At 43.4% G+C, this 25,968-nt stretch overlaps 1 protein-coding gene across 2 annotated transcripts in view; it reads left to right on the forward strand.

Annotated features, from left to right (window-relative positions):
- Window positions 1-25,968, forward strand: part of LOC124049105 (neuropeptide Y receptor type 1-like) — a 44,491-nt gene that overhangs the window by 12,523 nt on the left and 6,000 nt on the right. Inside the window, exons 1-5 of one of the 2 annotated variants that reach the window (XM_046370454.1) lie at window positions 17,769-17,933; window positions 18,330-18,917; window positions 19,070-19,311; window positions 21,141-21,287; window positions 21,777-21,993. In XM_046370454.1, the coding sequence (XP_046226410.1) occupies window positions 18,609-18,917; window positions 19,070-19,311; window positions 21,141-21,287; window positions 21,777-21,993 (915 nt within the window). In that variant the 5' untranslated portion in view covers window positions 17,769-17,933; window positions 18,330-18,608. Of the gene's footprint in view, window positions 1-17,768; window positions 17,934-18,329; window positions 18,918-19,069; window positions 19,312-21,140; window positions 21,288-21,776; window positions 21,994-25,968 lie in introns of those variants that run through there. The other variant, XM_046370453.1, reaches the window with a different exon arrangement.

The raw sequence follows: 25,968 nt of genomic DNA on the forward strand, positions 1-25,968 counted from the left end.
CCCATAGGATGACATAAGAAATGGCACATGCTAATATTTTGGTTTGAACTTATTGATTTATAGCTCATCTGAGGTAATACTGTGGTTTATTTTCTACTTCATTTATATTTTCTAGGCATTGTATGTCCCCATGCAAGTGTTTTTATATTACAGAGTTGTATTTTGTAGAAAAACTATATGCTAATGCTAAGCTAAATGCCCTAAAACTAGCCGGTCAAGTCTATAGGGTTGCTATTAGCTTAGTGGCTACCGTTAGCTTGCTCAGTTTTGAGATGACTGCATTGGTTTATGGTTTATTTAGCTAAAGGTTAAAACAGGCCTCCTTATATGTGCATTTATTTTCATTAAAACAGTACATTATTGTTAACTTTTATATCATCGGAGATTAAGATAAATCATTTACATTACATTTAAGTCATTTAGCAGACGCTCTTATCCAGAGCGACTTTTGAGAAGGTTTATTTTGTAGTACAAGTCAATTCACAGTATTAGCTAGCATGTCTATTTTAAATACAGAGGATGTATGTTACTGTACTTAAAGTACTTTCTAGTCTTTCACAGCATCTGGCGGAATTATTAATGTTTTCCAGGCTCAAATGTTATGGTTCCAAAGAACATCTGGAGTGCGGCCATGCAACCAGGCCAACAGTTCCACTGATGGCAAGAGCACTGTTGGGTGCTTTTGATGTTGACATGTTGCTGAAAAGCAACCTGCGAGGTATGTACAGAGATTGTATAGACCAGGCCTGGACAATTATTTTCCATGGAGGGCCACATTAGAATAGATTTTTTTTCATCACGGGCCAGAATCATACATCATGTGTATGACTATGTTGACAGATATATCTACTGTAAATCATGTCCAGATATGCTACTTTATTTTACTTTTTTAACATGCAAAGAAATGAACCACATCCATGTTCTCCTTTTGGTAGGTATTTTCATTATTAAACATCAATGAACTACACGGAGGGAAAAGTACACTGTGCATTCAGCACCACGGACAGAACTCTTGTTGACGAGTATGCACAAAAACACAAGAAAAAGAGTTCAACATTATATTTAAACTACTCAATCAGTGTGAGGAGTGAAGTGTCTGATGGGCATTGACTAAAGCAGTGAAGTCAGGTATAGTTTTTGACATCACCATGCGCAGGATAGGTGAGAGTCAGTAAGAGATGATCTGTGCTGGAAGGAGAGGACCAAAGCGCAGCATGGTACGTGTTCATACTTTTATTAACAAAACAACAAAGCGAACAAACGAAACTGAAACAGTTCTGTCTGGTACAGACACAAAACAGAAAACAACTACCCACAAGACACAGGTGGGAAAAGGCTACCTAAGTATGGTTCTCAATCAGAGACAACGATAGACAGCTGCCTCTGATTGAGAAGCACACCCGGCCAAACACAGAAATAGAAAACAGAACACAAAATCATAGAATGCTCACCCCAACTCACGCCCTTACCAAACCAAAATAGAGACATAAAAAGGATCTCTAAGGTCAGGGCGTGACACTGTGCCTTGACATGTTATATTTCATCACTGAAAATGTCTGTTCACATACATAGGTTGACACAAACAGTACAAACATCTTATAATCTTTGGAAAGTTTTGTTCATTGAGAGATGCATAGAACCTTGTCAGTGACATTGTTTTGAATAGTTCTCCAATCACTGCATCAGACTGACGATCGATAAGCTCAAGTTACAGGTCAGTGGGAGCGTTATCCACATTGAAGGTGAAAGGAGAGGAAACCAACAGCATGTCATTTTCCAACACTTTGAAATCAAAAAACTCACTGTTCAAAGTACGCAGCACCGATGTATACTTCTCCCGCTGGTCATATAATAGGGAACAGACTAGTAATGTCGGAAGGTTGGTGAGATTGTTAGCTTCTACTTGGCGGATCAGGAGGAGTAATTTTTCCATGAAGGCTTTGACAAGGCTGTACATTTACTTTTATTTTTTTATTTCACCTTTATTTAACCAGGTAGTCTAATTGAGACCAAGTTCTCATTTGCAACTGTGACCTGGCCAAGATAAAGCATAGCAATTCGACACATACAACAACACAGAGTTACACATGGAATAAAAAAAACATATCCAATAATACAGTAGAACAAAAGAAAACAAAAAGTATATATACAGTGAGTGCAAATGAGGTAAGTTAAGGAAATAAATAGGCCATGGTGGCTAAGTAATTACAATATAGCAATTAAACACTGGAATGGTAGATGTGCAGAAGATGAATGTGCAAGTAGAGATACTGGGGTGCAAAGGAGCAAGATAAATAAATACAGTATGGGGATGAGGTAGATAAGTCTGTTTACAGATGGGCTATGTGCAGTGATCTGTGAGCTGCTCTGACAGCTGGTGCTTAAAGCTAGTGAGGGAGATATGAGTCTCCAGCTTCAGGGATTTTTGCAGTTCGTTCCAGTCATTGGCAGCAGAGAACTGGAAGGAAAGACAAGCAAAGGAGGAATTGGCTTTGGGGGTGACCAATGAGATATACCTGCTGGAGTGTGTGCTACGAGTGGGTGCTGCTATGGTGACCAGTGAGCTTAGATAAGGCGGGGCTTTACCTAGCAGAGGCTTGTAGATAACCTGTAGCCAGAGGGTTTGTCGACGAGTATGAAGCGATGGCCAACCAACGAGAGTGTACAGGTCGCAATGGCGGGTAGTGTATGGGGCTTTGGTGACAAAACGGATGGCACTGTGATAGACTGCATCCAGTTTGTTGAGTAGAGTGTTGGAGGCTATTTTATAGATGACATCACCGAAGTCGAGGATCGGTAGGATAGTCAGTTTTACGAGGGTATGTTTGGCAGCATGAGTGAAGGATGCTTTGTGGCGATATAGGAAGCCAATTCTAGATTTCATTTTGGATTGGAGATGCTTAATGTGAGTCTGGAAGGAGAGTTTACAGTCTAACCAGACACCTAGGTATTTGTAGTTGTCCACGTATTCTAAGTCAGAGTCGTCCAGAGTAGAGGTCGACCGATTAATCGGTATTGCCGATTTCAAGTTTTCAAAACAATCGGAAATTGGTATATTTGGGTGCCAATTAATTTTTTTACATTTGTATTTTATTTTTTATACCTTTTTATTTAAGTAGGCAAGTCAGTTAAGAACACATTCTTATTTTCAATGGCGGCCTAGGAACGGTGGGTTAACTGCCTTGTTCAGGGGCAGAACGACAGATTTTCACCTTGTCATCTCGGGGGATTTTCTGGATTTTTGTTTTAGATTCCATCTCTCACAGTTGAAGTGTACCTATGATAAAAATGACAGACCTCTACATGCTTTGTAAGTAGGAAAAGACTGCCGATTTTGCAGGTATCAAATACTTGTTCTTCCCACTCCCCACATTCCTAGTTCAGTTTTTTAATTAGGCATGCTTTTTTTTACGATGGTGAGGAAGGCACTTTTAAAGAATAGACAGGCATCATCTACTGACGGGATGAGGTCAATGTCATTCCAGGATACCCCGGCCAGGTAGATTAGAAAGGCCTGCTCGCAGAAGTGTTTTAGGGAGCGTTTGACAGTGATGAAGGGTGGTCGTTTGGTCGCAGACGCATTACGCAGGCAATGAGGCAGTGATCTTGATTGAAAACAGCGGAGTTGTATTTGGAGGGCGAGTTAGTTAGGATGACATCTATGAGGGTGCCCGTCTTTACAGATTTGGAGTTGTACCTGGTAGGTTCATTGATAATTTGTGTGAGATTGAGGGCATCAAGCTTGGATAGTAGAATGGCCGGGGTCTTAAGCATGTCCCAGTTTAGGTCACATAGTAGCACGAGCTCAGAAGATAGATGGGGGGGCAATCATTTCACATATGGTATTGAGGGCACAGCTGGGAGCAGAGGGAGGTCTATAGCAAGCGGCAACAGTGAGAGACTTGTTTCTGGAAAGGTGAATTTTTAGAAGTAGAAGCTCGAATTGTTCGGGTACAGACTTGGATAGTGTTAGGGCTGCGTCAATTCGAATCTGGCATCCAAACAAGTTATGACACTGATTGTATACTATGTACTTTTATTAGCTTAGCAATAAATGGTAAATGCAATTTTCGTATATATGGGTTCGCTGTAACACCACGCAGGGCAGTACAGCGAACTAGCCAGCAACCTAATAGTTTCTTCTTAAATACTCTGACAGAAGTAGTTCCTGCTTCTGAGCTGGCCTGTGAGAGAAGAGGCTGAGCGTGGTTTAAACTCACTCAGCCTATCGTTGGCGCACAGGCTGGTCCCAGCCCCCCAGGCGCTCCCATTGGCAGGTGTAGCTGTTGCTGGGCAGAATATTTATGCGCTCATACCCTAGATACAGTTATCACACATCTAGTTCTTGTTAATGTCTAACAAAAGACAGTTTGTTTTCGCAACACTATGCTCTGTATGTGTCCCCCATAACTCATGATAACTGCCTACACCCAAGGTTAGCCATAGCCTTTCCGCTAGTCACACCATATGTTGCAAAATGTTACTTCCAACACACACAGACACCTTCATGATAGGCCAAGCATATTTTCAACTCTCACAATAGTAATACAGAACTCTGCAGGCTATCTTTGCAGTAGATTGCAACACCGCCCCCTTTGGCAGTTCTATCTTCTACGGAAAATGTTATAGTTAGCGATAGAGATTTCAGGGGTTTGGTGGTTTTCCTGAGCCAGGATTCAGACATGGCTAAGACATCCGGATTGGCAGAAAGTGCTAAAGCAGTGAGTAAAACAAACTTAGGGAATAGGCTTCTAATGTTAACATGCATGAAACCAAGGCTTTTACGGTTACAGAAGTCAACAAATGAGAGCACCTGGGGAGTAGGAGTGGAGATAGACACTGCAGGACCTGGATTAACCTCCACATCACCAGAGGAACAGAGGAGAAGTAGGATAAGGGTACGGCTAAAGGCTATAAGAACTGGCAGTCTAGCACGTTCGGAACAGAGAGTAAAGGGAGCAGGTTTCTGGGCACGATAGAATAGATTCAAGGCATAATGTACAGACAAAGGTATGGTAGGAAGAGAGTACATTGGAGGTAAACCTAGGCATTGAGTAATGATGAGAGATATAGTCTCCAGAGACGTTTAAACCAGGTGATGTCATCGCATATGTAGGAGGTGGGACAACATGGTTGGTTAAGGCACATCTGATTTTCAAAAAGGCCCTTCCCTTGTAGTTTGTAATTCAGTTCATTCATGAGGGCCATGATGTCCACGGTGAAGGAAAAATAAAAAAATATATCTTGTAGTTGAAGGAAATCCACATATAGTCCTTTCATTTGTAAAAACTTCAGGTCCCACATCCTTTTAAGAACCTTCCCCAAACTCCGCCATCTCACGTTTTTGTGGTAGGGAGATCTGCATGACCCAACTGTCTCTTCCAATAATGAGACAAACTGCCTGTGGTATAAAGATTTTGCTCTTATGAAGTTTACCACTTTAGTGACTGTATCCACAACATGGCTCATTTTCAGAACACATTTACAGAGCACCTCCTGATGAATAATGCAATGCAGGAAAATAATTTTCTGATCTGGAATTCAGTTCAGCTACTTGATCTTGCATCCTTTTTAAAAGGTCCTGTCAAGTTTGGGCACCCATCAGTGGCCCCACTGGATAACGTTTCAAAAGTCAAAACTTTGCCACACACTTATTAACCTCCTCCAATAAATCTTTCCCTGTGGTTGTGCTCCTCAGTGACTGCGCTGAAGCAAGCTCCTCTAATTTCAAAGTCTGGGGTTATGCCTAGTAAGAATATCAACAACTGCGCCGTGTCACCTGCATCACTGTTCTCATCCAGGGCCAAGGAGAAATAGGTGAAATCCTTTACCTTGTCTTTCAACTGTTGTTCCATATTCTCGGTGAAGTCCTCAACACACCGTGTCACTGTTCGTCTTGACAGACAAACATTTTCCAACTGCTCTTTCTTGTTGGGGCAAAGTTTTGCTGCATTGTCAATTAAACATTCTTTAATGAATTCTCCTACTGCTTTTGCAGCTGAGATAGCAACTCTTTCGATGCACTTGCCCTCTGCTCAGAAGACATATTCCTATACTTCTCTGCATGCTTCTTCTGGAAGTGTTGGAACAAGTTGTAGTCTTTCAAGACAGCGATGCTCTCTTTGCACACCAAGCACACAGCTTTCCCTGATACCTCAATGAGGTCAATTTCTATTCAACAAATTGAAGATGTTAAAGGGATGGGGCACTTTTTTACACCTTTATAGTCAGATGGCTAAGAAAAAAACTATATGGTGTTACGGGACAATTAGTGGCTATTTAAACAACTCTGAACCATAGATGACAGTTTTTCCTGGCCCATGGACTACTTTCAGGGTAGGGAACCACCTGACTGACTATAAGGTGTAAAAAAGTGAACTATCCCTTTAACATCTTCAATTTGTTGAATAGAAATTGACCTCAACCCTGTTATGGGGTTCTCTTAATTGAATATTGCAAATGGGGCATTAATGGTCAATGATGTCTTATTCAACAGAATCTGATTAGCTTTTCACATAAAGGTTTTTTCATTTATTATATATATTTTCTATTTATGACCCCAATCCCTAACTGTTCTATGTGCTCTTTATCTTCTAGTTGTTGCTTTCCCCCTACAAATGCTGTCATTAAGCGCTTCCCGGGTGCAACAAAAGGACAAGTGGGAACGGCTTACAACTGTAAAATGCCTGAATTAAGAAGCAATGAGAGAAACAAATAAAATGAATATGATTAAATTAAGTTTAGTGTTTTGTGTTTGTTCTAATGTTTTATTACCATGATTACAAGTATCACTGAAATTGTCATGTTTTGTCTTAGATTGTCTTGTCATTATGCTTTCCCTTCTGTTCGTTTCCCCCTACTGGTCTTATTAGGTTCGTTCCCTTTTTCTATCCCTCTCTCTCCCCCTCCCTCTCTCTCCTCTCTCTATCGTTCCGTTCCTGCTCCCAGCTGTTCCTATTCCCCTAATCATCATTTAGTCTTCCCTCACCTGTTCCTTATCTTTTCCCCTGATTAGAGTCCCTATTTCTTCCCTTGTTTTCCGTTCCTGTCCTGTCGGATCCTTATCTATTGTTCACCGTGCTGTGTCTATGTATTGCCCTGTCGTGTCGTGTTTCCCTCAGATGCTGCGTGGTGAGCAGGTGTCTGAGTCTGCTACGTTCAAGTGCCTTCCCGAGGCAACCTGCAGTTCTTGATCAAGTCTCCTGTCTGTTCTCGTCATTACGAGTAGTATTATGCCTTTTGTTTGTAAAGTAACTTTACTGGATTAAATACTCTGTTTTCGCCAAGTCGCTTTTGGGTCCTCATTCACCTGCATAACAAAAGGATCCGACCAAGGAATGGACCCAGCGACTACAGATGCTCGTAACACTGCCGTCGAGATCCAAGGAGCCATGCTCGGCAGACACGAGCAGGAATTGTCTGCTGCTCGCCATGCCGTGGAGAACCTGGCCGCTCAGGTTTCCGACCTCTCTGGACAGTTCCAGAGTCTTCGTCTCGTGCCACCTGTTACTTCCTGGCCTGCCGAGCCTCCGGAACCTAGGGTTAAGAACCCACCTTGCTACTCCGGGCAGCCCACGGAGTGCCGCTCCTTTCTCACACAGTGTGATATTGTGTTCTCTCTCCAACCCAACACATACTCTAGCGAGAGAGCTCGGGTTGCTTACGTCATTTCACTCCTTACTGGCCGGGCTCGAGAGTGGGGCACAGCTATCTGGGAGGCAAGGGCTGATTGTTCTAACAATTACCAGAACTTTAAAGAGGAGATGATTCGGGTTTTTGACCGTTCAGTTTTTGGTAGGGAGGCTTCTAGGGCCCTGGCTTCCCTATGCCAAGGTGATCGATCCATAACGGATTACTCTATAGAGTTTCGCACTCTTGCTGCCTCTAGTGACTGGAACGAGCCGGCGCTGCTCGCTCGTTTTCTGGAGGGACTCCACGCAGTGGTCAAAGATGAGATTCTCTCTCGGGAGGTTCCTTCCAGTGTGGACTCTTTGATTGCTCTCGCCATCCGCATAGAACGACGGGTAGATCTTCGTCACCAAGCTCGTGGAAGAGAGCTCGCGTCAACGGTGTTTCCCTGCTCCGCATCGCAACCATCTCCCTCCTCTGGCTCAGAGACTGAGCCCATGCAGCTGGGAGGTATTCGCATCTCGACCAAGGAGAGGGAACGGAGGATCACCAACCGCCTGTGCCTCTATTGCGGATTTGATGGACATTTTGTCAATTCATGTCCAGTAAAGGCCAGAGCTCATCAGTAAGCGGAGGGCTACTGGTGAGCGCTACTACTCAGGTCTCTTCATCTAGATCCTGTACTACTATGTCGGTCCATCTACGCTGGACCGGTTCGGGTGCTACATGCAGTGCCTTGATTGACTCTGGGGCTGAGGGTTGTTTCATGGACGAAGCATGGGCTCGGAAACATGACATTCCTTTCAGACAGTTAGACAAGCCTACGCCCATGTTTGCCTTAGATGGTAGTCATCTTCCCAGTATCAGATTTGAGACACTACCTTTAACTCTCACAGTATCTGGTAACCACAGTGAGACTATTTCTTTTTTGATTTTTCGTTCACCTTTTACACCTGTTGTTTTGGGTCATCCCTGGCTAGTATGTCATAATCCTTCTATTAATTGGTCTAGTAATTCTATCCTATCCTGGAACGTTTCTTGTCATGTGAAGTGTTTAATGTCTGCCATCCCTCCCATTTCTTCTGTCCCCACTTCTCAGGAGGAACCTGGCGATTTGACAGGAGTGCCGGAGGAATATCATGATCTGCGCACGGTCTTCAGTCGGTCCCGAGCCAACTCCCTTCCTCCTCACCGGTCGTATGATTGTAGTATTGATCTCCTTCCGGGGACCACTCCTCCTCGGGGTAGACTATACTCTCTGTCGGCTCCCGAACGTAAGGCTCTCGAGGATTATTTATCTGTGTCTCTTGACGCCGGTACCATAGTGCCTTCTTCCTCTCCGGCCGGGCGGGGTTCTTTTTTGTTAAGAAGAAGGACGGTACTCTGCGCCCCTGCGTGGATTATCGAGGGCTGAATGACATAACGGTTAAGAATCGTTATCCGCTTCCCCTTATGTCATCAGCCTTCGAGATTCTGCAGGGAGCCAGGTGCTTTACTAAGTTGGACCTTCGTAACGCTTACCATCTCGTGCGCATCAGAGAGGGGGACGAGTGGAAAACGGCGTTTAACACTCCGTTAGGGCATTTTGAGTACCGGGTTCTGCCGTTTGGTCTCGCCAATGCGCCAGCTGTTTTTCAGGCTTTAGTTAATGATGTTCTGAGAGACATGCTGAACATCTTTGTTTTTGTCTATCTTGACGATATCCTGATTTTTTCACCGTCACTCGAGATTCATGTTCAGCACGTTCGACGTGTTCTACAGCGCCTTTTAGAGAATTGTCTCTACGTAAAGGCTGAGAAGTGCTCTTTTCATGTCTCCTCCGTTACTTTTCTCGGTTCCGTTATTTCCGCTGAAGGCATTCAGATGGATTCCGCTAAGGTCCAAGCTGTCAGTGATTGGCCCGTTCCAAGGTCACGTGTCGAGTTGCAGCGCTTTTTAGGTTTCGCTAATTTCTATCAGCGTTTCATTCGTAATTTCGGTCAAGTTGCTGCCCCTCTCACAGCTCTTACTTCTGTCAAGACGTGTTTTAAGTGGTCCGGTTCCGCCCAGGGAGCTTTTGATCTTCTAAAAGAACGTTTTACGTCCGCTCCTATCCTCGTTACTCCTGACGTCACTAGACAATTCATTGTCGAGGTTGACGCTTCAGAGGTAGGCGTGGGAGCCATTCTATCCCAGCGCTTCCAGTCTGACGATAAGGTTCATCCTTGCGCTTATTTTTCTCATCGCCTGTCGCCATCTGAGCGCAACTATGATGTGGGTAACCGTGAACTGCTCGCCATCCGCTTAGCCCTAGGCGAATGGCGACAGTGGTTGGAGGGGGCGACCGTTCGTTTTGTCGTTTGGACAGACCATAAGAACCTTGAGTACATCCGTTCTGCCAAACGACTTAATGCCCGTCAAGCTCGTTGGGCGTTGTTTTTCGCTCGTTTCGAGTTTGTGATTTCTTACCGTCCGGGTAGCAAAAACACCAAGCCTGATGCCTTATCCCGTCTGTTTAGTTCTTCTGTGGCTTCTACTGATCCCGAGGGGATTCTTCCTTATGGGCGTGTTGTCGGGTTGACAGTCTGGGGAATTGAAAGACAGGTTAAGCAAGCACTCACGCACACTGCGTCGCCGCGCTTGTCCTAGTAACCTCCTTTTCGTTCCTGTTTCCACTCGTCTGGCTGTTCTTCAGTGGGCTCACTCTGCCAAGTTAGCTGGTCATCCCGGTGTTCGAGGCACTCTTGCGTCTATTCGCCAGCGCTTTTGGTGGCCGACTCAGGAGCGTGACACGCGCCGTTTCGTGGCTGCTTGTTCGGACTGCGCGCAGACTAAGTCGGGTAACTCTCCTCCTGCCGGTCGTCTCAGACCGCTCCCCATTCCTTCTCGACCATGGTCTCACATCGCCCTAGACTTCATTACCGGTCTGCCTTTGTCTGCGGGGAAGACTGTGATTCTTACGGTTGTCGATAGGTTCTCTAAGGCGGCACATTTCATTCCCCTCGCTAAACTTCCTTCCGCTAAGGAGACGGCACAAATCATTATCGAGAATGTGTTCAGAATTCATGGCCTCCCGTTAGACGCCGTTTCAGACAGAGGCCCGCAATTCACGTCACAGTTTTGGAGGGAGTTCTGTCGTTTGATTGGTGCGTCCGTCAGTCTCTCTTCCGGGTTTCATCCCCAGTCTAACGGTCAAGCAGAGAGGGCCAATCAGACGATTGGTCGCATACTACGCAGCCTTTCTTTCAGAAACCCTGCGTCTTGGGCAGAACAGCTCCCCTGGGCAGAATATGCTCACAACTCGCTTCCTTCATCTGCTACCGGGTTATCTCCGTTTCAGAGTAGTCTGGGTTACCAGCCTCCTCTGTTCTCATCCCAGCTTGCCGAGTCCAGCGTTCCCTCCGCTCAAGCGTTTGTCCAACGTTGTGAGCGCACCTGGAGGAGGGTGAGGTCTGCACTTTGCCGTTACAGGGCACAGACTGTGAGAGCCGCCAATAAACGCAGGATTAAGAGTCCAAGGTATTGTTGCGGCCAGAGAGTGTGGCTTTCCACTCGCAACCTTCCTCTTACGACAGCTTCTCGTAAGTTGACTCCGCGGTTCATTGGTCCGTTCCGTGTCTCCCAGGTCGTTAATCCTGTCGCTGTGCGACTGCTTCTTCCGCGACATCTTCGTCGCGTCCATCCTGTCTTCCATGTCTCCTGTGTCAAGCCCTTTCTTCGCACCCCGTTCGTCTTCCCTCCCCCTCCCGTCCTTGTCGAGAGCGCACCTATTTACAAGGTACGTAAGATCATGGACATGCGTTCTCGGGGACGGGGTCACCAATACTTAGTGGATTGGGAGGGTTACGGTCCTGAGGAGAGGAGTTGGGTTCCGTCTCGGGACGTGCTGGACCGTTCACTTATTGATGATTTCCTCCGTTGCCGCCAGGATTCCTCTCGAGTGCGCCAGGAGGCGCCGGTGAGTGGGGGGTACTGTCATGTTTTGTCTTAGATTGTCTTGTCATTATGCTTTCCCTTCTGTTCGTTTCCCCCTGCTGGTCTTATTAGGTTCGTTCCCTTTTTCTATCCCTCTCTCTCCCCCTCCCTCTCTCTCCTCTCTCTATCGTTCCGTTCCTGCTCCCAGCTGTTCCTATTCCCCTAATCATCATTTAGTCTTCCCTCACCTGTTCCTTATCTTTTCCCCTGATTAGAGTCCCTATTTCTTCCCTTGTTTTCCGTTCCTGTCCTGTCGGATCCTTATCTATTGTTCACCGTGCTGTGTCTATGTATTGCCCTGTTGTGTCGTGTTTCCCTCAGATGCTGCGTGGTGAGCAGGTGTCTGAGTCTGCTACGTTCAAGTGCCTTCCCGAGGCAACCTGCAGTTCTTGATCAAGTCTCCTGTCTGTTCTCGTCATTACGAGTAGTATTATGCCTTTTGTTTGTAAAGTAACTTTACTGGATTAAATACTCTGTTTTCGCCAAGTCGCTTTTGGGTCCTCATTCACCTGCATAACAGAAATAATGCTTCTATTACATATACACTATATATAAAAAGTATGTGGACACCCCTTCAAAGGAGTGGATTTGGCTATTTTAGCCACAGCCTTTGCTGACAGGTGTATAAAATTGAGCACCCAGCCATGCAATCTCCATAGGAAACATTGGCAGTACAATGGCAGTAGAAGAGCTCAGTGACTTTTAACGTGACACCGTCATAGGATGCCACCTTTCCAACAAGTCAGTTCGTCAAATGTATGCCCTGCTAGAGCTGCCCCAGTTCAATGTGCTGTTATTGTGAAGTGGAAAGGTTTAGGAGCAACAACAGCTCAACCGCAAAGTGGTAGGCCACACAAGCTCACAGAACGAGACCGCCGAGTGCGGAAGCCGTAGTGTGTAAAAATCATCTGTCCTTGGTTGCAACACTCATTAACGAGTTCCAAAACTGCATCTGGAAGCAACGTTAGCACAATAACTGTTTGTCGAGAGCTTCATGAAATGGGTTTCCATGGCCGAGCAGCCACACACAGATCACCATCCTCAATGCCAAGCATTGGCTGGAGTGGTGTAAAGCTCGCCTCCATTGGACTCTGTAAAGCTTGTTGGAGGAGGAATATTGGCCTTTGGCTGTTTTTCATGGTTCTGGCTAGGCCCTTTAGTTCCAGTGAAGGGAAATCTTAACGCTGCAGTTTACAATGACATTCTAGACAATTCTGTACTTCCAACTTTGTGGCAACAGTTTGGGGAAGGCCCTATCTTGTTTCTGCATTAAAATGCCCCGTGCACAACGTTAGGTCCATGCAGAAATGGTTTGTCAACCCCATCAAACACCTTTGGGATAAATTGGAACGCTGACTATGAGCCAGGCCTAATCTCCCAACATCAGTGCCCAACCTCACTAATGGTCTTGTGGCTAAATGGAAGCAAATCCCCGCAGCAATGTTCCAGCATCTAGTGGAAAGCCTTCCCAGAAGATTGGAGGCTATTATAGCAGCATAGGGGGAACCAACTCTATATTATTGTCCATGATGTTTGACAAGCAGGTGTCCACATACTCTTGTACATGTAGTGTATGTTAACACATATTGTTAACATGTATTGTGACATATAGTACCAGTCAGAAGTTTGGACATTCCTACTCATTCAAGGGTTTTTCTTTATTTTTACAGTTTTCTACATTGTAAAATAATAGTGAAGTCATCAAAACTATAAAATTACACATATGGAATCATGTAGTAACCAAAAAGGTTGCCACCCTTTGCCTTGATGATAGCTTTGCACACTCTTAACCGGCTTCTTGAGGTATTTACCTGGAATGCTTTTCCAATCGTCTTGAAGGAGTTCACACATGCTGAGCACTTGTTGGCTGCTTTTCCTTCACTCTTCGGTCCAACTCATCCGAGGAGGATAGAGAGGGAAGGAGAGGAGAAAAGGAAGAGGGGAGGAGAGAGGAAGGAGAAGAGGGGAGGGAGGAGAGGAGAGGAAGAAAAATTATGTTTATCCCAGAAGGGAGTTGTGAGAGATGATGGATATTTGCTTGATTATTGTATTCCGTTGAGTAAATGATGTCCACTCAACCCTCACCCCCGCACACACACACACACACACACACACACACACACACACACACACACACACACACACACACACACACACACACACACACACACACACACACACACACACACACACACACGCTAGCAGAGGAGATTCGGTATTGTACCCTTTGAGAGAAAACACTCTGTGTCCTATACACTAGAAAGCCTGTGGAGACGCAAATGTTAGCGTGTATGTGAGTTGTTTATCCCAGCAGGGAGTTTTGGAGGTGATGGATGGAGGATATTTGCTTCATTATTGTCTTCTGTTGAATATTTTTTTTCCACTAAGTGACTCAACATCCCTCCCCAAACACACTCAGATTTTGTTTTCATGCTGCTCATCAATCCCTCCCTGCTGCCCTAATAGAGTACCACAGAATGAGTCATAATACCCATAAAACCTAGTGGTCAAACAGGGAAATGGTTCCAATGAGTTTTTCCACCATTCATTTTTCCCATAGGGGATTTTAGAAACACTTAAAATAAGCACTGTGTTTCGTGTAGGCTTACCCTGGCACGAAGTTTTGATCATCATGTAATTCTTTCTAGGACAATATGACTTTTATCAATATATTCGCCTGTATTTAAAAATGAATAATGCCATGCTAATGTGGCTATCATAAAGACATACAAATGCCATGACGATCTGGGCGAGACTGACATATCGAAGCAAATGTAAGACTCTCTGGATTAGTTATGTAATGTTAGCTAAATTTAGTAACAAATAAATTGGCTACATTTCTTTAAATTTGACAATTCTGTCAACTGTCTTGTGCAAGTTTTAAATTGATGCAGTACCTGTTAGCAAAGGTGTCATTTAGAAATGAAGTGCAGGACCTTGCAGGGATTTGTAGGTTAGCATGATGTCTACTTTGATGCTGATATTAAAATTAATCACAAATAACCAGTCGCTTTCATAATGAGTTAGAGCAGAGGCGGTTAACTCATTAAGAAAGCAACTGGTCATTTGTGAGCAACATTCATAACACAGTAAAATGTCCCAGTGGAGACTAGCAAAACAGAAGAGAGATATTAGTTGTTTTTACAGATTAGTGATATTGATATCTGTCTGTGGCAATGAGCTGGTGTCATAAGCATGATGTATTGTTTTTCAGAGTGCTTTTACTAAACAGCTTAGTCAAACCAGGACACCACTGGCCTGAGGAAGAGAGCAGAGTATGAACCAGATAAATTAGGAGGGAGGAACGTTCACTCTTTTGTGCGTGTGTGCAGGTGTGTGAGTACACATTCTTATGTGTGTGTTTGTATGCGCCCAAGCATGCGTGTGTCTGTGTGTGTCTGCATGTGTGTCTTTGCACATGCTTGGTGTGTTTGTGTGCATCCAAGCATGAATGCGTGTGTTATTCACAGTCGGTCTGTGTCTGGGAGCGCGTTGGTATTTTTAGAGAGGCCAGGGCTTTCAGACATCCCTGTCTGCTGCCAGATCAGAGAATATTACAGTATATCTCTGTTCTACTATATATACTCTCTTTGTCTAGCTATAGTTATACTGTTGTATATTCTACTATAACTGTCTAGACTAATATAATGAATCACACATACACATTCACACACAATTCTTTGAGGGTCACATTAAGCAATTTGTCTCTAATGTTTAATCTCGTCAGAGGAGCCAGTAATATTCAGTGAGACGGGCTGTATAATCACACTATAAACTTGAGGGCAGTGTGTGTGAGTCTGTGTCTATGTTTCAATGTATGTGTTTGTTCCCAGTCTCTCTCTAGTCTCCCTCACCACTCCTTCTCTCATGTGTGTGTTTGTTCCCAGTCTCTCCCTAGTCTCCCTCACCACTCCTTCTCTCATGTGTGTGTTTGTTCCCAGTCTCTCTCTAGTCTCCCTCACCACTCCTTCTCTCATGTGTGTGTTTGTTCCCAGTCTCTCCCTAGTCTCCCTCACCACTCCTTCTCTCATGTATGTGTTTGTTCCCAGTCTCTCTCTAGTCTCCCTCACCACTCCTTCTCTCATGTGTGTGTTTGTTCCCAGTCTCTCCCTAGTCTCCCTCACCACTCCTTCTCTCATGTGTGTGTTTGTTCCCAGTCTCTCTCTAGTCTCCCTCACCACTCCTTCTCTCATGTGTGTGTTTGTTCCCAGTCTCTCTCTAGTCTCCTCACCACTCCTTCTCTCATGTGTGTGTTTGTTCCCAGTCTCTCTCTAGTCTCCTCACCACTCCTTCTCTCATGTATGTGTTTGTTCCCAGTCTCTCCCTAGTCTCCCTCACCACTCCTTCTCTCATGTGTGTGTTTGTTCCCAGTCTCTCTCTAGTCTCCCTCACCACTCCTTCTCTCATGTGTGTGTTTGTTCCCAGTCTCTCTCTAGTCTCCCTCACCACTCCTTCTCTCATGTATGTGTTTGTTCCCAGTCTCTCTCTAGTCTCCCTCACCACTCCTTCTCTCATGTATGTGTTTGTTCCCAGTCTCTCCCTAGTCTCCCTCACCACTCCTTCTCTCATGTATGTGTTTGTTCCCAGTCTCTCTCTAGTCTCCCTCACCACTCCTTCTCTCATGTATGTGTTTGTTCCCAGTCTCTCTCTAGTCTCCCTCACCACTCCTTCTCTCATGTGTGTGTTTGTTCCCAGTCTCTCTCTAGTCTCCCTCACCACTCCTTCTCTCATGTGTGTGTTTGTTCCCAGTCTCTCTCTAGTCTCCCTCACCACTCCTTCTCTCATGTGTGTGTTTGTTCCCAGTCTCTCTCTAGTCTCCCTCACCACTCCTTCTCTCATGTGTGTGTTTGTTCCCAGTCTCTCTCTAGTCTCCCTCACCACTCCTTCTCTCATGTGTGTGTTTGTTCCCAGTCTCTCCCTAGTCTCCCTCACCACTCCTTCTCTCATGTATGTGTTTGTTCCCAGTCTCTCTCTAGTCTCCCTCACCACTCCTTCTCTCATGTGTGTGTTTGTTCCCAGTCTCTCTCTAGTCTCCCTCACCACTCCTTCTCTCATGTGTGTGTTTGTTCCCAGTCTCTCTCTAGTCTCCCTCACCACTCCTTCTCTCATGTGTGTGTTTGTTCCCAGTCTCTCTCTAGTCTCCCTCACCACTCCTTCTCTCATGTGTGTGTTTGTTTCCCGTCCTAATTGGCAGTGTATTGCTGATTGCTTGACCACACACCTCATCTGAGCTGCACTCCCCCTCTCATGCAAATGAGACAGAAATCTACTCACATTTTCTTCTGTTACTGTAACAGGTTTTGTTTTAGTTTGTGTTTTTTGGTTTGTTTGTGTGTGTGTGTGCAACCTGCTGGGAAAAAAAAACATTTAAAAGACATGAAGCAAAGTTCTGAGGAAGAAATGATGAGATGGTTATACTGGTGTGAGGAAGAGAGAGACAGAGATAGAATGAGAGACGAAGAGTAAGAGAAAGACATTTGTAATGTCTTTATTCTTTTGAAACTTCTGTATGTTAAATGTTTACTGTTAAACAATACAAAGTTTAACTTTTGTATATTATCTACCTCACTTGCTTTGGCAATGTTAACACATGTTTCCCATGCCAATAGAGCCCCTTGAATTTAATTTAATTGAATTGAATGAGAGAGAGAGAAGCTGTAGTAATTGTCACAGAGAGCTGAGTTCCTGAAGGAAGAGAGACAGATATAATTGCATCCACCTCTCCTCTAATATATTTCCTTGAGCTCTTCAACACTGACTAGAGATTTTCTGAATATTTAGTGGACCTTTTAATATTTAATGGACAATGAAAGCCTTTCCACCCTCTTCTTATCATATTTTATCTCTACTTATTAGTTCTTCCCCTCTTCTCTCTTTAATATCTTCTCTTTCTACTTATTAGTTTTCCCCCTTTTCTCTCTTTAATATCTTCTCTCTACTTATTAGTTATCCCCCTCTTCTCTCTTTAATATCTTCTCTTTAATATCTTCTCTGTTTAATATTGTCACGCCCTGTTTCACCTGTCCCTGTGATTGTCTCCACCCCCCCCCCAAGTGTCGCTTATTTTCCCCAGTGTATTTAGCCCTGTGTTTCCTGTCTCTCTGTGCCAGTTCGTCTTCTATGTTTCCAAGTCAACCAGTGGTTTCCTGTTCTCCTGCTTTTTGCATTCTCCTTTTTCTAGTCCTCCTGGTTTTGACCCTTGCCTGTTTCTGGACTTTGTACCCACATGCCTGATCATTCTGCCTGCCTTGACCACGAGCCTGTCTGCCTCTCTGTACCTCCTGGACTCTGATCGGGTGTTGCCTGTCCACCACTGTTCTCTTGCCTTCTCCTTTGGATTATTAAACATTGTAAGACTCCAACTAGCTGCCTCATGTGTCTGCATTTGAGTCTCGCCTTGATAAATATATTCCCTCTACTTATTAGTTCTCCCTCTCTTCTCTCTTTTTCTGTCCTCAACTTCTCCCCTCTTCATTTTTCTAATCTTCTCCCTTCTCATACCTTCTCTGTCATCTAAACTATGTTCCTGCTTTTCTTTTTTCGAATTTATTTTTTATGATCCTCTTGTCCTCCTCTTCTAATCTCATTTTCTCTCATCTTCTGTTCTGTCTTTTCACATTTTCTCATCTTCTGTACGTATATCTTCTAAGTTGTATTCACTTTTCCTCCACTCCCTCTATTCACAATCTTTTCTTACATATTCTCTTAGACTGAGATTATTTTCTATTCTCTTCCCTGTTTTACAGATAGACTTTGCTCCTCCTGAGCCAAAACAATCATATTGTCTCCATCAGACTGAGGGCTCAACCACAGAGTGATTAGCAGACTCGGAGAGACGATCACAGCGACTCTAACATCTTGACGACCAATCAGCCAACTGAGGAGGGTGTAGAAGGACTATAACTGCCTGATTACCCAGTCACCCTGTCCCCTCTACACCCCCTTTAGCTCCCTCTAGCCCCCCATCAACTCCCAGGCTCTACTAGTAAGCTCCCTCTAACATCCCCCAAAACGCTTATTCCACCATGACCAATAACAGCAGCTCCTCTGACGTCTGGGAGAACTCTGATTGGTCAGAGTCAGCCCAGTGTCCACCCTCGGTGAGTGGAGCCACCTTCCTCATCGTGGCCTACAGCACGGTGATCGCAGTAGGGTTGCTAGGCAATGTGGGCCTGGTTTTCATCATCGGGCGGCAGAAGGAACTGCATAATGTCACCAACATTCTAATCGCCAACCTGTCCTGCTCCGACATCTTGATGTGTGTGGTGTGTTTACCTGTCACCGTCATCTACACTCTGATGGACCGCTGGGTACTGGGGGAGGCACTCTGCAAGGCGAGAATACAGACTTTTCTTCTTCAAAAAAAATCCTTGTTCAGAGTTCCTGTATCTTTGTTTGATAACCTTGCCGTGTTTGTTTGTGTCCATAATGTGCCCTTTTCTCCTCCCTCTCCCGTCCCTTATTTATCTCCTCTCTTCCCCATCAGGTCACTCCGTTTGTACAGTGTGTGTCAGTGACGGTGTCTATTTTCTCACTGGTGTTGATTGCGTTGGAGCGCCATCAGTTGATCCTGCACCCTACTGGCTGGTCCCCAGCAGCAGGCCACTCCTACCTGGCCGTAGGTCTCACCTGGTTGGTCGCCTGCTTCATATCACTCCCGTTCCTGTCCTACAACATTCTGACCGACAACCCCTTCCAGAACCTCACCCTGCCTGCCAACCCCTTCAGGTGAGTCAGTGTGGGTGTGTTCATAAATTCACTCTGATACTCTGATTTCAGAGCACTCTCGTCTGAGTGTGCCAGAGCGCAAAACGGATGAATTTACGAACGCTCTGTCTATCATTCTCTCCCTTCCTCTCTCTCTCCTTCTCTCTCAATTCAATTCAATTTAATGGCTTTATTGGCATGGGAAACATATGTTTACATTGCCAAACCAAGTGAAATAGATAAAAGTGAAATAAACAATAAATTGTACATTAAACATTACACTCACAAAAGTCCCAGAAGAATAAAGACATTTCAAATGTAATTTTATGTGCAAATAGTTGGGTTGTATTTACAATGTGGGTTGTATTTACAATGGTGTTTGTTATTCAATAGTTTTTTTTGTGGCAACAGGTTGCAAATGCTGCTGCTGTGATGGCACACTGTGATATTTCATCCAGTAGATATGGGAGTTTATCAAAATTGGGTTTAAAATTTAAAATTTAAAAAATTTAAAATTTATCAAAATTGGGTTTAATTTCAAATTATTTGCGGATCTGTGTAGTCTGAGGGAAATATGTATCTCTACATACATTTGGCAGGAATTTGGAAGTGCAGCTCAGTTTCCATTTAATTTTGTGGGCAGTGTGCACATAGCCTGTCTTTTCTTGAGAGCCAGGTCTGCCTACGACGGCATTTCTCAATGGCAAGGCTATTCTCACTGAGTCTGTACATAGTCAAAGCTTTCCTTAACTTTTTTTAGGATATGGGGCAGCATTCGGAATTTTGGATGAAAAGCGTGCCCAAAGTAAACTGCCTGCTACTCAAGGATATGCAAATAATTGGATATATGTGGATAGAAAACACACAAGTTTCCAAAACTGTTAAAATGATGTCTGTGAGTATAACAGAACTGGCAGGCGAAAACCTGAGGAAAATCTATCCAGGATTTCATTTGAAATGGGTGTTTTTCCATTGAAAGCCTATCCTCCATATAAATGGTTGGGACCCAGATTGCATTCCATATGGCTTCCACTAACCATGAACAATCTTTAGACATTGGTTCAGGCCTTTATTCTGAAAAATGAGGGAGAATTAGCAGTCTCAATGAGAGGCCAGTGGAAAGTCCCCAATTTATTTGGTGCGCAATCCCTAGAGCGCGCCTTTCGTTGTTTTTCTTTTATATTGACAACGCTATTGTCCGGTTGAAATATTATAGATTATTTAGGCTAAAACAACCTGAGGGTTGATTATAAACATCGTTCTACATGTTTCTACGAACTTTACGGATACTATTTGGAAGTTGTCTGCCTCTTGTGACCGCATTTGAGCCATTGGATTACTGAACAAAATGTGCCAACAAAATTGAGGTTATTGGATATAAAGAGGGACTTCGAACAAAAGGAACATTTATTGTGTAACTGGGAGTCTTGTGAGTGCAACCATACGAAGATCATCAAAGGTAAGTGATTTAATTTTATTGCTATTTCTGACTTTCGTGACTAATCTACTTGGCTGCTAACTGTTTGTAATGTTTTGTGTGCTGAACGCTGTCCTCAGATAATCGCATGGTTTGCTTTCGCCGTGAAGCCTTTTTGAAATCTGACACGGCGGCTGGATTAACAACATGTTAAGCTTTATTTTCATGTATTACACTTGTGATTTCATGAAAGTACAATATTTATAGTAATTTAATTTCAATTTGGAGCTCTGCAATTTCACTGGAAGTTGTCGAGGTGATCCACTGATCCATAAATTACGTTTGGTCTCACTCTCTCTCTCCCTCTTTCTTGCTCTCTTTCACTCTCATTCTTTCTCTCTCTCTCTCTCTCTCCTTCCCTCTCTCTCCTCAGAGACCATGTGATCTGTTTGGAGAAATGGCCGACTGAAAGACACCGTCTGGCCTATACCACCTCCCTGCTGCTGTTCCAGTACTGCCTCCCTCTGCTACTAGTGCTGCTCTGCTACCTCCGCATATTCCTACGCTTACGTCGACGCAGGTGACACTCACACACACACTCACGCCAGCACACACACACTCATGCATGCTCGCAAGCACAGACAGACACACACACGACAGTCAAAGAATTGTCAGATTAATGAGTTAGTGAATAGTCAATAATAGTATGCCTACTCAGACGCAGGTAATACATCAGGACAGGAGTCAATGAATGGTAGTCAATGAGTGGCCAATGATGAATAGGTGAATAAAATAAATTAATGAATGGAGTAATAGTCTAAGGATAATCAAAGAGGATAGACAATGAACAGTTAATGAATAAATAGAAATGTTAATGAAATTAGTAAGTTCCTGGTAAAGTATGGTTAAATCCTATCCATTTAGTCCATTCTGGTGGCCACCCATTAATCAAACCAAATTACAACAACAGATACACATAGAACAAATAAACAGACTAAGAAAACAGAAACAACAGTGTGGAATACTGTATGGAATACTGTAAATCCCTTTTCTGTGTTTTCCCCTCCAGGGACGTAGTGGAGCGGAGCCGGAAGGCCCGAGGAGCCCAGAGGATCAATGCTATGTTGGCGGCCATCGTTGCCGCCTTCGCCCTCTGCTGGCTGCCGCTCAACGTGTTCAACACGATATTCGACTGGGACCACCAGGCGCTGCCCGCCTGCCAGCATGATGCTGTGTTCTCCGCCTGCCACCTCACCGCCATGGCCTCCACATGTGTCAACCCTGTGGTGAGTGGAGTTTAGTTTAGGTTATTAGTATCCACATTAGCTCCTGCACATGCAGCAGCTACTCTATCTGGGGTCCACATAAAACATACAAATATATGACAAGGCGCAGAACAGTTATAGACAAGGACATTAAATATAATAATAATAATAACAAATAAACAAACAAAAATATTATTTACACACTATTCATATATACATATTCATATTATTGTATACAGTTAAATGAGATATTTAGAAAGAGGAGAGGCTCTGTGAAACAATATGTTGTTGTTTTTTATCCGTTTTTTTTAAAGCTAAATGTGCTTTTTGCCTGAGTAACGTCTGGTGACAGAGCATTCCACGATGACATGGCTATATACATAACTGAGCGATGTATTGGGTTTGGGTACAGTGGAGAAACCCATAGTAGTGTGTCTGGTGGGTTATGTACAGTACCAGTCAAAAGTTTGGACACACCTACTCATTCAAGGGTGTTTCTTTATTTTTACTTTTTTCTACATTGTGGAATAGTAGTGAAGACATCAACACTTTGAAATAACACATATGGAATCATGTAGTAACCAAAAAAATTGTTAAACAAATCAAAATATTTTTTATTTGATATTCTTCAAAGTAGCCACCGTTTGCCTTGATGACAGCGTTGCACACTCTTGGCATTCTCTCAACCAGCTTCATTGAGTAGTCATCTGGAATGCGTTTCAATTAACCTCACTGGGGTATGTGGGACGCTAGCGTCAACAGCCAGTGAAACTGCAGGGCGCCAAATTCAAAACAACAGAAATCCCATAATTAATATTCCTCAAACATACAAGTATTTTACAACATATTAAAGATACTCTTGTTGTAAATCCAGCCACAGTGTCTGATTTCAAAAAGGCTTTATGACGAAAGCACACCAAACGATTGTTAGGTCAGAGCCAAGTCACAGAAAAACACAGCCATTTTTCCAGCCAAAGAGAGGAGTCACAAAAAGCAGAAAGAGTTATGACACTCATAGGACTTCATGTTACACAATACATGTATGTTTTGTTCGGTACAGTTCATATTTATATCCCAAAATCTGAGTTTACATTGGGGCTTTATGTTCAGTAGTTCCAAAACATCCAGTGATTTTGCAGAGAGCCACATCAATTTACAGAAATACTCTAAATAAACATTGCTAAAAGATACAACTGTTATGCATGGAGTTTTAGATCCACTTCTCCTTAATGCAACCGCTGTGTCAGATTTTTTTTAAACTTTACGGAAAAAGCACACCATGCAATAATCTGAGTACGGCGCTCAGAGACCAAAACAACCCAAACAGATATCCGCCATGTTGTGTAGTCAACAGAAGTCAGAAATATAATTATAAATGTTCACTTAACTTTGATGATCTTTATCAGAATGCACTCCCAGGAATCCCAGTTCCACAATAAATGTTTGTTTTGTACGATAATGTCCATCATTTATGTCCAAATATCTCCTTTTTGTTCGCGCGTTTAGCCCAGTAATCAAAATTCATGAGGCGCGATCACGAGGTGCAGACAAAGTCAACAAGTTCCATTACAGTCCGTAGAAACATGTCAAATGATGTATCGAATCAATCTTTAGGATGTTAACATAAATCTTCAATCATGTTCCAACCGGAGAATTCCTTTGTCTGTAGAATTGCAATGCAAGAATTGGAACGCAAGCTAACTATCACGTGTGGTCAGCTCATGTCTCTCTGGCAGACCTCTGACTCAATCCCCTCTCATTCGCCCCCACTTCACAGTGGAAGTCTCAAACAAGGTTCTAAAGACTGTTGACATCTATTGGAAGCCTTAGGAAGTGCAATATGACCCCATAGACATTGTGTATTCGATAGGCAATGAGTTGAAAAACTACCAACCTCTGATTTCCCACTTCTTGGTTGGATTTTTCTGCAGGTTTTTGCCTGCCATATGAGTTCTTTTATACTCACAGACATAATTCAAACCGTTTTAGAAACTTCAGAGTGTTTCATATCCATATCTACTAATTATATGCATAATCTAGCTTTTATGGCTGAGTACCAGGCAGTTTAATTTGGGCACGCTTTTCATCGAAAATTCCCAATGCTGCCCCCTACCCTAGTGAAGTTAACAGGTGTGCCTTGTTAATTTGTGGAATTTCTTTCCTTCTTAATGTGTTTCAGCCTATCAGTTGTGTTGTGACAAGGTAGGGAAGGTATACAGAAGATAGCCCTATTTGGTAAAAGAACAAGTCCATATTATGGCAAGAAGAGCTCAAATAAGCAAAAAGAAACAACAGTCCATCATTACTTTAAGACATGAAGGTCAGTCAATGCGGAACATTTCATGAACTTTGAAAGTTTCTTAACCTCTCTGGGATATGCTAGCGTCCCACCTGGCCAAAAGCCAGTGACAAGGCAGAGCGCCAAATTCAAATAAATTACTATAAAAATCTAACTTTCATGAAATCACACATGCAAGATAGCAAATTAAAGCTACACTTGTTGTGAATCCAGCCAACATGTCAGATTTCAAAAAGGCTTTTCGGCGAAAGCAAACTATGCTATTATCTGAGGATAGCACCATAGTAAACAAAGAGAGAGAAGCATATTTCAACCCTACAGGCACGACACAAAACGGAAATAAAAATGTAATTCATGCCTTACCTTTGACAAGCTTCTTTTGTTGGCACTCCAATATGTCCCATAAACATCAAATGGTCCTTTTGTTTCGATTAATTCCATCGATATATATCCAAAATGTCAATTTATTTGGCTCGTTTCATCCAGAAAACACTGGTTCCAACTTGCGCAACGTAACTACAAAATCTCAAAAGTTACCTGTAAACTTTGCCAAAACATTTCAAACTACTTTTGTAATAATATTTTTTAACGTACATAATCGATCAAATTGAAGAGGGATGATCTGTGTTCAATACAGGAGGAAAACAAACTGTAGCTAGCTTTCTGGTCACGCGCCTCTATCTAACAGTACACTTCAAGTTACATTCATCATCATTACACAAAGGAAAAACCTCAACCAATTTCTAAAGACTGTTGACATCCAGTGGAAGCGATAGGAACTGCAAGAAGGTCCCTTAGAAATCTGGATTCCCAATGAAAGCCCATTGAAAAGAGTGACCTCAAAAACCATCTAAATGGTTTGTCCTCGGTTTCGCCTGCTAAATAAGTTGTTATATTCACAGACATGATTCAAACAGTTTTCAAAACTTCAGAGTGATTTCTATCCAAATCTACTAATAATATGCATATCTTATCTTCTGGGGATGAGTAGCAGGCAGTTGAATTTGGACATGCATTTATCCGGACGTGAAAATACTGCCCCCTGTCACCAAGGAGTTAAAGTGCAGACGCAAAATCCATCAAGCGATATGATGAAACTGGCTGTCATGAGGACCGCCACAGGAAAGGAATAGTTAGCTCTGCGGCAGAGGATAAGTTCATTAGAGTTAACTGCACCTCAGATTGCAGCCCAAATAAATGCTTCAGAGTTCATGTAACGGACACATCTCAAAATCAACTGTTCAGAGGAGACTGCGTGAATCAGGCCTTCATGGTCGAACCACTACTAAAGGACACCAATAAGAAGAAGAAATTTGCTTCAGCCAAGAAACATGAGCAATGGACATTAGACCAGTGGAAATCTTTCCTTTGAGATATATATATTTGTTTATCATTGTGAGACGCAAAGTAGGTGAACGGATGACCTCTGCATGTGTGGTTGTCACCATGAAGCGTGGAGGAGGAGGTGTGATGGTGTGTGTGGGGGGGGGGGGGCTTTGCTGGTGACACTGTCAGTGATTTATTTTGAATTCAAGACACACTTAACCAGTATGGCTACCACAGAATTCTGAAGCTATTGGTCACCTCATCTGGGTTGTGCTTAGTTGAACTATCATTTGTTTTTCAACAGGACAATGACCCAAAACACTGTGTAAGGGCTATTTAACCAAGAAGGAGAGTGATGGAGTGCTGCATCA

The sequence above is a fragment of the Oncorhynchus gorbuscha genome, linkage group LG11, assembly GCF_021184085.1.
Source record: "Oncorhynchus gorbuscha isolate QuinsamMale2020 ecotype Even-year linkage group LG11, OgorEven_v1.0, whole genome shotgun sequence".
NCBI classification, from domain to species: Eukaryota; Metazoa; Chordata; class Actinopteri; order Salmoniformes; family Salmonidae; genus Oncorhynchus; species Oncorhynchus gorbuscha.